We start from the raw sequence: 14,199 nt of genomic DNA on the forward strand, positions 1-14,199 counted from the left end.
AATGCTACAAGCTATCTGTTAACTGTAAAGTGAACGACTAAAATATGTCCGAAGTCTAAATGTATGGGTGAATCAAACATTATAGGTTAAAGATGAAAACGCACCATATATAACCTACAAATCTACCTCCAATAAGTAAGCTCAGTGACACGTTGGTTACATTGAGCTGAGGATTCTGCAGTTGGCAAGCTCAGCCTCTGGGGGGCAGTGATGCGCTTTAACGCGGCGCATTTGCTGCCGAATCTCAACCACAGAAGAAAAAGCCGCCGGAGAGACAAGAGGAAGAAAATGACAGGGCGCGCAAAAAGAAAACCCAAATCCAACCAGGTAATATTGAAATGTTTTGTCCTCCCCATGTTGTGCTACAAAGATGTCCATTTAAAAGACGGTTTTACCAGACAATGAGCTTTGCTGCGTGTGGTTATAATAGCGACAAAGCAACTTGACTCAAACGCTGTGGGCATAAGTGTTTGGCACGCTGTCTGAGCTGCAGCGGTCAGACGACAACATGGCAGCACCACTGCTGCTGCCTGGTACCGCAAAGTCGCTTGTTCACAACCAACGACACACCCGTTTGTATTATGACGGTTCCGTATTGTTGCATTAAACAAGTCTGCAGCGATGAGTCGTGAAGCACGACGGTGGTTTAGATAGATGGGTAACGTTTAACGTGTGTAGGACTGCGGTAGGCAAACGCGTGGGTTGTATCAAATATTCGTGGTTCCACAAACTCCATAACGCTATATGGACCAGTGCCCTCAGGAACATTGGTCAGCAAAGAGTTTGATCCTCACCTTGTGTAAGAAGGTCTCTTAATCTATATCCTCTTATAAGGGCGAGGGGAACCATATGCAATGCATTCAAGATAAGATATTCCTTTATTAGTCCCACAAAGGGGAGATTTCCTTTTTACAGCAGCAAAGTGGATAGCAAACATAGAAGAAGCATCACTAAGAAAGACTAAATTGTAGAAATTTAAAAATGTATTTATTTTAATTGTAGATGAGCAATATAAACAGGGAAATATAAAAAATAAGAATAGCAGGAAAAATATATACAATATTTTTAAACATTTTAAATTCACACTAAGGCACAGAGGGAAAATATTACTATTGCACGTTTATATTGAATTCACCTGAACGAAGTATTTAAAACTGTGGAGTATTCACCTCATTGGTAAACATTAAAGTGCAGTTATTGTCATTATTTACCGTTATTGTTTTGGTGTGTGTGGTCTACTGGGAGCAGTGCTGGTTGTACAGTCTGACAGCCGCAGGAGGGAAAGACCTGCGATAACGAGTTGCCCGTGTATTAATATCAGTACAACCATTCAATAAATCCAAATTTTATGATGGTTATAGGGATGCACGATATTGGATTTTTTGAGGATATCTGATATGCTGATATTTAAAAACCGTATTTGGCAGCTAACCTCAAGCGATACTGGTATACATAAATATATACTCTATTTTTCCCCACACCCAATTGCAGGGATCATCAAGTCTCTTCTGTTGTGGAATTAACATATTATTTTTGCATGCTCCTATCGTGTTGGCCCACCGGCAAATGCAGACACGAAATACAAAGCTTAAAATGCTGAACTACTCATTCCTTGTTTTAAAATAAGAAAAATACTCAAACTTACATTATACAAAACATGCCATATGCCTTATGTCAATTGCTTCTAAACAAAACAAGTAACATACATCCTGGTTAACATGTGTCATCTCGCTGCACAGGTAATCCACTCGCATTTGATCTGATTTAATCAAGGAAGCAGCAGTGTATTTATTGGTTTATTTTGTCGTTGTGTTAAATAAATATTGTCTGATACGATAGCTTGACGATATTATAGCGCATCTCTAGTTATGATGATTTGTTGGATTGGTTATAGAGTTGTGTCGACTCACCTTGAGTGGCATTTTGGAAGCTGTAGTCTGTGATGCTTTTAAGTTTTATTGTGCTATACTGATAGGTGTTGCATATTTTCTTTTATAATATATTTTAAGCCTGGTCAGATGTGTACATGAACTGATAAAGCCTCTTGGATGAGAGGTGAAATGTCTTCCTAGACAAATAACCAAGTCCAGCTGCTTTTGACTGAAATTGCTTTGAGGATAACGATGACCTGGACAAATGAGAACATTCACAGGCCTATTTAAAAAAAATCATCAACATAAACATCTCTTGTAAACAAGACTCACCATCAAAAATAACAGTGGAAAGATGTGTATAATGTTTGATTTATATAAAACAGTATACACACTGGTTCACCTCATGCGCTGCTGTTACTAAACGTGTTGATATATGCTGTATTAATGTTATACTTGCATGTACCTGCACTGGTCATACAAACACACTCACTTATATTTCATGTATATAATTCAATGCCATATGTTTAGTTTGCTTGTGTTCATGTTTATATTTATGTAGGCACTGTCAAATCAAGTCAAATTCCTTGCAATGAAAATTGCCTGGCAATAAACCTGATTCTGATTCTGACCTACATTTAGATACATGTGTGTTCATACACACATACATAGAACTGAACACAACAGTTATAACTGGTGAGTCTGCTGGTTAACAAATTGAGTAATGTTCTCCAGTGGTTATACTAAGGCAGAAGACCTTCTTTGGTAAAATATGTGGTGGCTGGTGCAAAAATAGGTCAGTTTGGATTCATAAACTTGCCATTAGGTTTTCCATTCTATTGTCTGAGTCCTTTCCCATGCTTGATTGTGGATGGTCTTGTGATCAACAGAGCCATAATCGTCCTTGTGATTAACAGTAGTTCCATTGGCCGTGAGTCATCACATAGTGCCAAATTTCAACACCTAAACAAATTTCTCATAGGTATATCAAACCTTGAGGGATTTATTTTGTTGATCTGAGTAGCCTATATTACCATCCATAATTTATATCAGCCCAAACAGATTTTACAAGTTGTCCAATGGGCTTGACTCAGGAACAGTAATGTTGAGACTGATGACCTTTTTAGATATCGAATTTTGTTCAGTCTGTGCCCATCTTGTCTTAACATCTTCATGTCACCAGGGCCCTCATTGAGCTGCATGATAGTAGCTTCTAAAGTTAGGTAGACAAAATCTCTGTCTTTCAATGATCCACTCTACCTCATCATTGGACTTCCAAGGATAGGGCTGATTTTAAAACAGTAGGTGGCGTATTGAGACATTTTCAACCCATGAAATGTAGATTTATATAAATTTAGTAAGAAATGTCCATATTAACACCAGCATCAATGTCTTTAATCACAGTACAGTCATATCATTTAATTTACAGCTCAAAAATAAATGTTAAAGTGTGCAGTTCCTCTTTGGATGTGGAACAATAAGGGCTGAAATTAGAAATGCAACCTGGATTAAAAATGTAAAATGATAATTTGAATTGTTTCTATCTCACCAAATAAGGAATGAGGCAGTCCTCCGGTCTTTCTATTTCTGACTGGATTTGATTTTAATTTCTTGTAGTCCTGTATAACTGGGAGGTGTTTGGAGTTATAACACCCAGGTATCTGACTTCCCTATTATCCAAACAAAATTATTAATTATTAATTCGGTTGACTACATTTTCCATTATTATCATAGCAAAATTAGTTTCAAATATCTTGTCCACCCTCATTGATAGATATGGGATGGAAAATACCTACCACTGTAACCCAATAAAATGTGATTATTTGCAGGGCTGTTGTGTTAAAATACGCTAAGTAGCTTGGTGTTCTAAATATACTGTCAACTAAGTGTGTAATATAGCTGTTTTTCCTACAATGCATTTCTCTAGGAGTCGGGTACAGGCAATGGGGAGTTGAAGAAAGCTCGTACTGATGAATCCAAATCTGTGCAATTGTCAGAGGTGGATTCAGAGCAACGGGATGAGATTGTGCAACTGTACAAGCTTCAAATGCCAGAAGATCTGTACCACTTCTGGGACTTCTGCAAGGAGCTTTGTCCTGACAGCCCCCGTGGTATGCTCTTTACATTAACAGTGCATTTTGTTACATGAATACTGATTGGACAGAAGGTGTTTCTGACATTTTATCAATGTTTCTGTCTGTAGACAAACTGGATGCACAGTTGCTCCATGAGACTACTTGTGAAAATACACAGTACCACCAGCCCAACATTTGAGGAAACCTGCTAACAAAAGTGTCTTTGTTAGTTGCCCTTTATGTTTGCCAGTTTTGCATTGAGAAGCGGTTTTATGATCTAGAGTGTTCTTCTCAAGTGTGCTGCCAGTTCTAGGTAGTCATCTACAGCATGTTGTTATAGGTAGGACATATACCAATAGTTAATAATCATTTAAAAAGTAATTTCTCATTGCAAGTTTCCACATAAGTGAAATCTTAAAACAGCTTATTTCGTGTGACCAACAGTCAAACCGTCCAAATGTATTAAAGAAAGACGGAACATACAACATTAAAAAACATGAAATCTCAAAAGATTTGAGATGCAGGAACCAGAAATGTATGCAATCTTTACAGTTTAATTATCATTATAGCAGTTTGTTAAATTAGTTTTAAAAGTTGTTCGGTCCTCAATCGCTCAGCGAGATGAAAACCCTCTTGAGGATTTTCAGTTAGCATACATGTCTCCACACATAGATGAAAAAACAGCAGGTGAATGAAAAATTACCCATAAAAGGCGAAGGCATAGTAAAGCTTTTAACTTAAAGCTTTTAGCTTAAACCTTTAAATCACAGAGAACATTTTAAGCAAACAATATTCTTCCACCTCTGAGGCATATGTTGGCTGTTCTCCATCTATGTCCCATATGACTCTGATTTCCTGTTCAAATGGTTAACTGACTGCCTTTTCTTTTGTATTACCATACCAGGGTTAAAGAAATTGACTGAAAAAATGTTGTTCATTGACGTTTCTTTGTTTTCATAGGATTGTTTTTTTTGGTCTAATTTGCAGCAAGTGTACTCAAGCTCATGACTGATGGCTGTATATGAATTTATTTCTACTATCAGTATACAGCATAATTTGTATTCATCTTAATTCATATAGGTGCACTGAAAGACACACTGGGTTTGAAGCTGGTTGGTCCCTTTGACATCCTGGCAGGGGCCCACAAAAATTCCAGAAATCCTCAGCCAAACTTCCACCTTCACTGGAGGTATTTATACGACCCTCCAGAGTTTCAGACCATCCTTCTTGGGAGTGAAGACAGTCAGCATCACATCGGATACTACAGGTATAGAACAGACAACGTGTGCCATCTAAGGTCTGTAAATGTGTTGGATAAGTGCTTAGCCAAAGATATTACTTTGAGGACATTCTGTAGCTTCCACTAGAGAGGGAATTTTAGTTGGTATGGAGTTGATTATGCGTAACAGTGGTGGCTATATTTACATGGGCATAATGAGTTTGTATTTACTGAATTTTATTATTTTCCAAATCCTCCAGAGACACTCCAGACTCCCTCCCTGTGTTTGTTGGGGAAAATGAAGCCAAGAAAGGCTGTACTATCACACAGATGGGGGACAACGTGTTTGCTGCTGTCCTGTGAGTACTAACCACTACATATTCAGGGTATAATCAGTATGACTTAGAAAATTAGAGGGCATTTTATCAATCCAGCATTGGCAGTTGTCTTATTCTTCTTTTACACTTTATTCTTGTGTTAGGTTAAAATGTTTTTGTATAGTTGCACTGTCGTTATTTGCTGCTCTGTGTGCCCTGAATTGCCCCCCGGGGACAAATAAAGTTTTTTGAATTGAATTGAATTGAATTGAATTGAGTAGCCACACAAGACTCTGTCAAACACTTAATGCTTGTTCAGATCAGTGATCATAGAAGGTTAGTGGCGCAGCACAATATCTATTATGATAATCATCCTTATTGTGTTTGCATTTATCTTTACATTATTGAAGACTTTTTCACACCGTCTTTCTACTTCCATGCATGTCATCCTCCTTTTGTTGATCCCTTTGTTCCCTTCCCCATCAGCCTGTATCTATTGAGGAGGAGGAAAGAGAGAGGCAGCAAGAACGCAGGCAGAGAAGCTTTGGAAAGCATGGAGGCACAGCTGAGAGACAGGGCAGAGACTCTGGGCTTGTCTCTAGAGCAGAAGACCAAAGGCATGAAGCAAAGGGACAAGAAGGTAATTTATGGAGCCAACAGTGGTTTTATCTACAGTCTGTTTTAAGAACTTAATCCTGATTTCTACCCCATATATTGCTTTTTTTCTAGGGCTGTGAATTTAAGCTACTGCAGTATATCAATGCATTGTGATGTACAGTTAAGGTTGCTACATAATATAAGTCAGTGACAACTACAAGTTATCCCTAGCTTTTGGAATAGAGTATATAGTGGTTTCAAGGGTACTGTTTTGGACACATTGCCAACTCAAATTAGCCACATCCAATAATATTATAATTTCAAAAATGTGAGTAAATAATTTCAAAGTGGTTGTGGTCATAACAAAAAATATGTTTGACCAAAGTCTGTGTGCTCCACGTCAACACCAGCAGGTAATCTTTTAACCTCTCGTCACACCATAGGTGGTCACTAAGACATTCCACAGTGCAGGCATCGTTGTACCTGTAGACAAAAATGATGTAGGATACAGAGAACTACCAGAAACAGATGGTGAGCGTATATACTTTTTATATTGTAATAAACCTTGATATTTTCAAGACTTTAAGAAAAGTTTAGTTCCAGGTATATAAGCTATGATTTATTACTTGCTATTTATTTTTCTCCCCCTTTATCCAGCTGGTCTCAAGAAGATCCTCAAGGCAATAGCTGAAGCCCGGAATGATGAAGAGCGCGTCAAAGCCTTTGGACCGCTGCAGGAGATGGTCACGTTTGTTCAGTTTGCCAACGATGAGTGTGACTACGGCATGGGTTATGAACTAGGACTGGACCTCTTCTGTTACGGATCCCATGTGAGTCTTAAAAAGTGGTCTTTCTGCTTCTTGACCATTATCTTAAATATACTGAACAAATATTCAGACAAGTGAGTTATGGTTACTTCCCCTCCTCAGCGTTTTGTGACATTGTTTTAGGTGCACCTGGGTTTGCAGGAGTAGAGTTAAAACACTCATAATTCCCTCATAGCTTTGTAAGGCCAGCACCCCTCCAATGGGTCACAGGATACATTTTTGGTGGGATTCAATTTGATTTAACAGGCAGAAAACACATTTCTTACACACACATTTGTATTTAATTTGGGATTTAAAAACCAAACCATTCTGGAATTACCAATTTAGTAAAGGCCAGAATGTTGCAAACCACTAAGACTGTCGTTGAAAGAAGTGCATTATTTGCATTTGGTTTCCTGCCTCTCCACAGTATTTCCACAAGGTTATTCGTCAACTTCTGCCTATGGCCTACAGCCTCCTGAAAAGGAATTTGTTTGGGGAGATTCTGGAGGCCCACCTCTCCAGCCGCAGCCATGACAACCTGGACCAACTCTCCACACATTGAAAGAGACTCATAAGTACACCCCTGTTCTTTGTCCTTGCTTTCTGTTGTTTGTCATTGTTAATGTTTCTTGGTGGTTTTGGTGCTGCTGTCATTGATTGGAACCAGTTCAATGATAATCTAATTTGTAAAAGGTAGATGTCTAATAAAGTATTTTTATATTTACCTGTCTGATTTTTGCATTGTGTATACTGTACCTTTCATTTTTACCTTTCTTGGATTAAAATTATCATGGCAGAATTTTACAATTAGTTTGGCCACAACCATGATGGGTATTCTTATGAAACATGGCTTGTCAGACATGTGTTTTGAGTGTGGTACCATGCAGTGGAAACAGATGGCAGTGTTGCATCTGTTTAGAAAAAAGCCTCATCATACTGTATGTGCTTGTGAAACTCATCCCTAACATACAGTTTGTGTCATCATGTTCCATAGTTCATATTCAGTCTGTCAGCAATAATTTACAGGGATTGCTTTTTCAATACTTTTAGGTTCTTGAGATGTGATGTATTCAGTCTTTCCTTTGATCTGGGTATTTGTGATATGGTAATGAAATTGGTACTGTTATTTCTAGGGTCATATGATAAAAGTAAACTGCAATAACATAATTAGCAATGAGTTGCAGCATACAGGAGATGTAATGGAAACCATAAGGAGCATGGCCAGATTAATCTGTGGACCCAGAACACACATTTGCTGTTTCCCATTGATACAGGGCAAACACCTCATAGCCACCGGTTAGTTGGACCAGTCCCAGCCTGGTCAGATGCATACATGAACTGATGAAGCCTCTTGGATGAGAGGTGAAACGTCCTCCTAGACAAATAACCAAGTCCAATTGCCTTTGACTGAAATCTATCTATCGGGATTTCTGTTGCTATTTTCTAATTCAGTCACATGTTCATTAGGTCAACAATATGGAAAGGACCTTGCTTCTGTTTAGTTGGTTTTGGATGCTCACTGATACAAATTGGAGAGTCTTATTATACCAGACCTATTAGTTCATGTCCAAGATTAAACCATTACAGTGACAGAAGGCCCAAAGTAAACAAACAGTACCAAAATGTCTTCTTGTTGGATTAAGCAGTCATGAATACAGATTTACTAAAGTACATGGGAACACATCCAGAGTCAGATTATGTTTTTAAGAACAAATACATGCAAAATATGTTATATGACAGTTAAAGTAAATTAAAATATCATCTGACTTGGAACAATAGGATTCGCTGTCAACCTTATTCTGAAGCCCCTAAACAGTTTTTTGTCTGTTCAACATGATTTCTTACACCTCCTTTTCCACCTCCTTCACTCGAGTCCAGCATAGTTTTTAAATGTCTCCAGAGACATTATAGATTGTGCCCTGCTGTCAACCTCCATTACATCTGTAGCTCAGTGAGGACACACAGGCCAAGAAAGGGTGGGGGCGTAAGAATACTAAGACCTTACATTGTGTAAGCCCAACCCAAATGTGCAATCTTACAGTTTTCATTTAATCATGTGACATGATTCATGGACCACACAGTTAATTTGCTGCTGCTGCTGCAGAAGCAACGAGGAGTGGGGGGTTGAAAAGAAAGCAAAACATGAGTAGGCTATACCGCTGTTTCGCGGTGCATTCAGGTGTTTTTGGTAGGAAATGGAATTCTCACAAAATGTTTTGTTGTAGGTCGTTTTTTTTTTCATTATAAACGATCAAGAGAAAATATATGCTTTACTCATTCAGATAATTAACCCTGCTGTGACAGTGCAGTTACTGTTGTAAGTGGTGTAGTAGACTATGGTAAAAGAAAAATAAATAACTAAATGCAGACAAGGAGTGTTTTTAGGCCTGGTTATCAGTAGACGCTGTAGACTATTAACTAATCATGACAACGTTTACATCACATTCATTATCGCTCATCGCCCCGTATAGATCGAATTTCATCTACTGGGGTGTCTGAAAATACCTACAGTTTTTCAGACCGATCGTTCTAATCAAGGTGCGTTCACAAAGTCTCCAACCGTCCTTGAAGGCGGCATTGATCCTGCGGAGTTTCGGGGAAGCGCATCTAAGGCGCGCTCACATCTCCATACACATACATGCACGCACGCAGGCTAAAAGCAATACACTGGGAGCATCCCTGAACGGAGGGAGCGCTCGTGTTTTGGTTTGGACCATCTGAAAGAATCACTTTATTATATTTTGGTCACGTTTCATAACAGACGGTGTGTGTGTTTGACGCCGCAGAATGATCCCGGGCCCTGCCGAGCCTTGTGGATTCTGAGGCCCCGCACAGAGATCCACCTTGCACCGGCAAAAAAGGACCCTCACTGACCGCGTCGCCTCCAGCAGCAGCAGCCAGAGACAGAATGTCAAGTAGCCCCGAAGCAAGTCTCTCCAGGGGCGGCGGCTCCGACGGGGACTTGAAGATGGTCTCTTCGAGCAACACGTCCCCCGAGGGTGGACCTCCACCACCGCTGCACCAGAACCGTATACGGCAGGTGGGTGTCTGTCTGTAGCCCGCTGTCTGCATTGAACCGGCCCAGTCAGCCGTGTAACGAGCCCAAACTGCTGCTGCTGCAGCTGCTCCTGTGCGTGTAGGGGGAGCAGTTAAAGGCGTTGCCGTCTCTTAGCATTTCGGTCCTGATGTTGCATACATTGTTTACAAATTAGCTACTAGGTGTGATATATTAAAGCAAGCTTCTCCGCAGAGAAAATACAATTTTTTGATGAGAGACAAGAGTCAGCGGAGTGATAATAAATGTGCCAATTTTGTTATGGCCGTCAAAATAAACACCACCAGACTAGGTCTCTCCACAACAGTACTCCCTATTACAGGCTGCAGTGAGGGATGTTTACAACTTCACATACACCCCTGGAGATTTACTGTTTACATTGACCATATTTACTGGACAGAGGGTGAATGTGAGACTTCTGATGGGATTGTTTCTATTTACCCTTCTACCCAAAACATGACCTGTTAGCAGTTTATTTGGTTCTGAGTAGTGGGATCTTATGAATTTAAGTAGGCGGACTCACATATTTACACACGCTCTTTATACATTCTGTTTGTTTGTGGTTGTTTTTCAGCATATTGCATCGCTGGGTAAATTGTGTGTGTGTGTGTGTGTGTGTGTGTGTGTGTGTGTGTGTGTGTGTGTGTGTGTGTGTGTCCAGTGTGCTCGCAGTTCACTCTTGGACTGGTTTGCCAGTAAGCCTTTCTGTCCTTGTGTGGACTGAAATACTGATATTACTATGCAGCTCTATCCTCTCCTCTCCTATAAAACAGCCATTACATCTATTTTTTGTTAAGACCTATTTCATTTATATATACAAGTCTGTTTTCCTAAATATCTCGCATAAACAAGAAAAAGTTATGTGGTATCAGCTAAATCTGATCATGTAATGTGTGTGTTTGTGTGTTCAGTGAAAGTGAGTCAGGAGATGGTAGATGGTTGTTTCCCGTCTCAGTGCACTCTCTCAGGCTAATGTGATTTCAGTAATGGACTGTAGTGCTACAAGTACACACAGGCGTAGACACACACTTTAGTGTCTTCTTTTCGGGTGGGGCCATTTGAGCTCACAGATGCAATCAGGAGTTCTTGTATTCACAGTGTTGAAAAATCTAAAGCGGCACTGCTCAAGCAGGTGTTTGTGTGTCGTATCCTTTATTTGGTCTGTTCTTGTACACGGACAGAGGATAAGCAGTGTGTTTATGTGCTCTATAATGAAAGTACCAAGGAGACTTTGCCTTAATTTTACCTCAAAAGTTTATAATTTCTGTTAATTGTTTATTTCTTTTAGAGGCTAAACTGGTAAAAAAAAAAAAAAAAGAATCCCCCTGGGATTATTAAAGTATTTCTGATTCTGATTTTTTTTCTTTTTAAGAAAGTCTTTCAAAGCAAATTCTATAAAGACATTGTTTCTAGAAAGACACACTGTTTTTCAAATGGCTTGTTGAATGCTTTGAAATACACAAACTAAATTCAACTGCATAGCATTGTATTGTATTATAGTATATCTACGTGTGTAGCTAGATGTGAAATTAAATTAAGTGGAAAACTATGCTTTTTGTGATTTGGGACTGATTGCGACTGATTCTGTAAGCTGGTGGAGGCTCTTTGATTGAGTTGAAAAACATGAATTGACAGGCAAGGGAAACTTCAAATGGATTATTGCTGAAACAACTTAATGTTAAATTTGGGAGCTCAATAGAGCAATAACAGATCTACGCATGAGAGGCAAGACAAGAGAAAATGACAAAGGGACACAATGTGATGTGAGGCTCTTGCAGGTCTAAAAATACTGCCCGTCTGTCTTGTGATTGTCCTGGAGAAAAAATAGCTTCTTCTGAGCAAAGTAGCTGTGTGTCCACGTCTGTGTGCTTACTGAACCTGTGTCACTGGGCATTCGCACTCTACTCTGGGCTGGTGCTGCGCGATTGCTTCCCGCAGTCTGCTTTTTCCTCTATCTGAACAATATAGAGACTGGGTCATAATTTGTAAACCCTCCGCCTGTGCCAGTCCACTTCCCTGTGGTTGAATAGTGGATACTTAAAGAGCTCAGTTTGCAGAAATCAATTCAGGACTGGATTTTATGTCCACTGCAGTCTGATATTGGTAAATTAAATCCTCCAGGCCTCAGTTGAGACATACTGGCCACCTTTTAGATATAAGCTCTCAGAGATAAGTCTGAATCCTGCAGAATAAAAGAATATAAAGCGATTTTTAAAAAATGCTCCAAACACAAATTACCAGACAATTTGACATTTTTTCAGACCCAGCTTTATGCGCAGATCCCCCTTCAAGTGAACTGTAAACTGTAAACAATTTCCCCCTGGGATAATTAAAGTATTTCTGATTCTGATTCTGATTCTGACTGTAACATTCATTCCCTTTCTCCCTTAATTTTACAGCTTTCCTTCCCCACTTTCTTCCCAGATCACCATCCATCTTTCCTCCTCCAGATCACTACATCCCTCTCAGTGACTTACAATGGGGGTTTGACTCCTCAACCTATTTGTCTCCATGTCTTTTTGGCTATCATTCCTATTTATTTACCTCCAACATACTTCCCTCTCTCTCTTCCTCCCTTCACCCTGTTTGCCCAACTCTCCTCCGCACCACCGGTCTCCAAAACTAAGATCCTGATATGCCAGCAGGTCAGATTTCACTGCAGCCTTTGACATTTTCATCTCTCTCTTTTCCGCCTCTCTGTCTGTGTCTCTTCTGCCTCTTTGTGTCTGCCTGCCTATCTATCTCTTTCTCCACTGGGAGTGGTATGATGGGATTCTGCAGGAAGGGAGCCTTAATGGAGCCATGGCCTTCATTACATTACCTCTGAACAACTACGCACGCACGCACGCACACACACACACACACACACACACACACACACACACACACACACACACACACACACACACACACACACACACACACACACACGCACACACACACACACACACACACACACACACACACACACACACAGAGTCATAGCTGTCTTCCAATGCATGGTGTCCAAAAGTAATGTTTGACCAGTCGGGGTCTCTGTGGGTGCAGTTATACAGGTTGTATGTACATATACACACACCCAAACACCCACACATACAGCATTGCATAGTTGTATTTACTGGGGCTGTTAGAGCACTTGTCTGGTTGTAATTGCTTACACAGAGACCTGCGAATGACCACAAGTCAACCACTCCAGTACCTCTGCTGATGTTTACCAAATGCCATTAAGAATTATTCACTGTCTCCTGTCAAATACCTGCTTGGTACTGCATCGTTGTGCACTTTAGTCAGTAGGATTCGGTTTTGGTACTCGATACCTTTAAGGTATGGACTATTTGTAGGATTTTGCTCGCAGTCCATAGCAGATATAATCCATACAATCTGTGGTTTGTGGAAGTTGAGCGTGTATTTGACAGAGTTGTACAGTTTTGTACAGTTATTTAATAAACATTTTAATGATAACACTCTAAACACACAACTCTAAAATGTATTAGCTTAAAAATAATTTGGAAGGGTAAGTGGTGGTGACATTTTACACATTTGAATGCTTCCATTCATAGATCGAATGAAGTAATGAAAAAAAATGTATCAAATTAAATATTTTATTTGTATATTAACCTTTATTTAACCAGTTAAGGCAATTGAGAACAAACCAGTTCTCATTTACAGTGACAGCCTGGCCAAGAGACAGCGACAAGTTAATATGAGACATTTAAACATCAATACAGCTTGTAGAGTATAGCATCAGGGGGAAAAAACGTCACAATATAAAGCAGCAGCGATCCATGTTCCATCCAATGATGGTAATCAGAAACTAATTGCTTATAATCAGTTATTAAACAAAGTTAGCACACTGAAGGTGTGGAGTTTTAGCATCTTGCCAAAAAAGGTGCAGTCTTTAGGAATGACTTCACTAATAAATTAGCTTGAATTTAAATTGCGGTAACTGTTGGAGATATTGAGTAGTGAGCGGAGATATGAGTTGTTTTGCCAATGATAGTTACTTAAATAGTAAAAACTGTTGTTTTTTTGACAAATGACTAATCCAATAATTGGCGAATCATTTCAGCATTATTGTTATCTTCTTTAGGCTGCAACTAATGCTTTTTTCCCTCAAATATTCATAAATACATTTGTTTTGTCTATAAATTATTCCTTAACTGTTGTGTTTTGTGCAGTCAACGTTCACAACCCAAAGAACTTTGATCTACAGTGATATAAAACAGCAAGAAGCAGCAAATCCTCACATTTCAGAA

General features: G+C 39.4%; 2 protein-coding genes across 12 annotated transcripts in view; both read left to right on the forward strand.

The window, feature by feature from the left end:
• Positions 1-269: 269 nt before the first annotated feature.
• On the forward strand, positions 270-7,475 carry hpf1 (histone PARylation factor 1). The gene is made up of 8 exons (XM_083938440.1): positions 270-327; positions 3,799-3,982; positions 5,027-5,213; positions 5,426-5,524; positions 5,969-6,122; positions 6,523-6,610; positions 6,737-6,909; positions 7,316-7,475. Exons 1-8 carry the CDS (start codon positions 289-291, stop codon positions 7,448-7,450), a joined length of 1,059 nt encoding a protein of 352 aa, XP_083794566.1. The 5' UTR covers positions 270-288; the 3' UTR covers positions 7,451-7,475.
• Positions 7,476-9,601: 2,126 nt separating this feature from the next.
• ank2a (ankyrin 2a, neuronal) overlaps positions 9,602-14,199 on the forward strand; it is an 89,062-nt gene continuing 84,464 nt past the window's right edge. For all 11 annotated transcript variants that reach the window (XM_083927840.1, XM_083927847.1, XM_083927841.1 and 8 more), the window contains exon 1: positions 9,602-9,928. In XM_083927840.1, the coding sequence (XP_083783966.1) occupies positions 9,797-9,928 (132 nt within the window). In that variant the 5' untranslated portion in view covers positions 9,602-9,796. The remainder of the gene's footprint in view (positions 9,929-14,199) is intronic.

This window comes from Echiichthys vipera (genome assembly GCF_963691815.1).
Source record: "Echiichthys vipera genome assembly, chromosome: 2".
Classification (NCBI taxonomy): domain Eukaryota; kingdom Metazoa; phylum Chordata; class Actinopteri; order Perciformes; family Trachinidae; genus Echiichthys; species Echiichthys vipera.

Coding starts and splice junctions, on each gene's coding strand:
- hpf1 (XM_083938440.1), top strand. CDS start 289: ATGACAGGGCGCGCAAAAAGAAAACCCAAATCCAACCAG. Junction 3,983..5,026: donor TTGTCCTGACAGCCCCCGTG/GTATGCTCTTTA, acceptor TAATTCATATAG/GTGCACTGAAAGACACACTG. Junction 6,611..6,736: donor AGAACTACCAGAAACAGATG/GTGAGCGTATAT, acceptor CCCTTTATCCAG/CTGGTCTCAAGAAGATCCTC.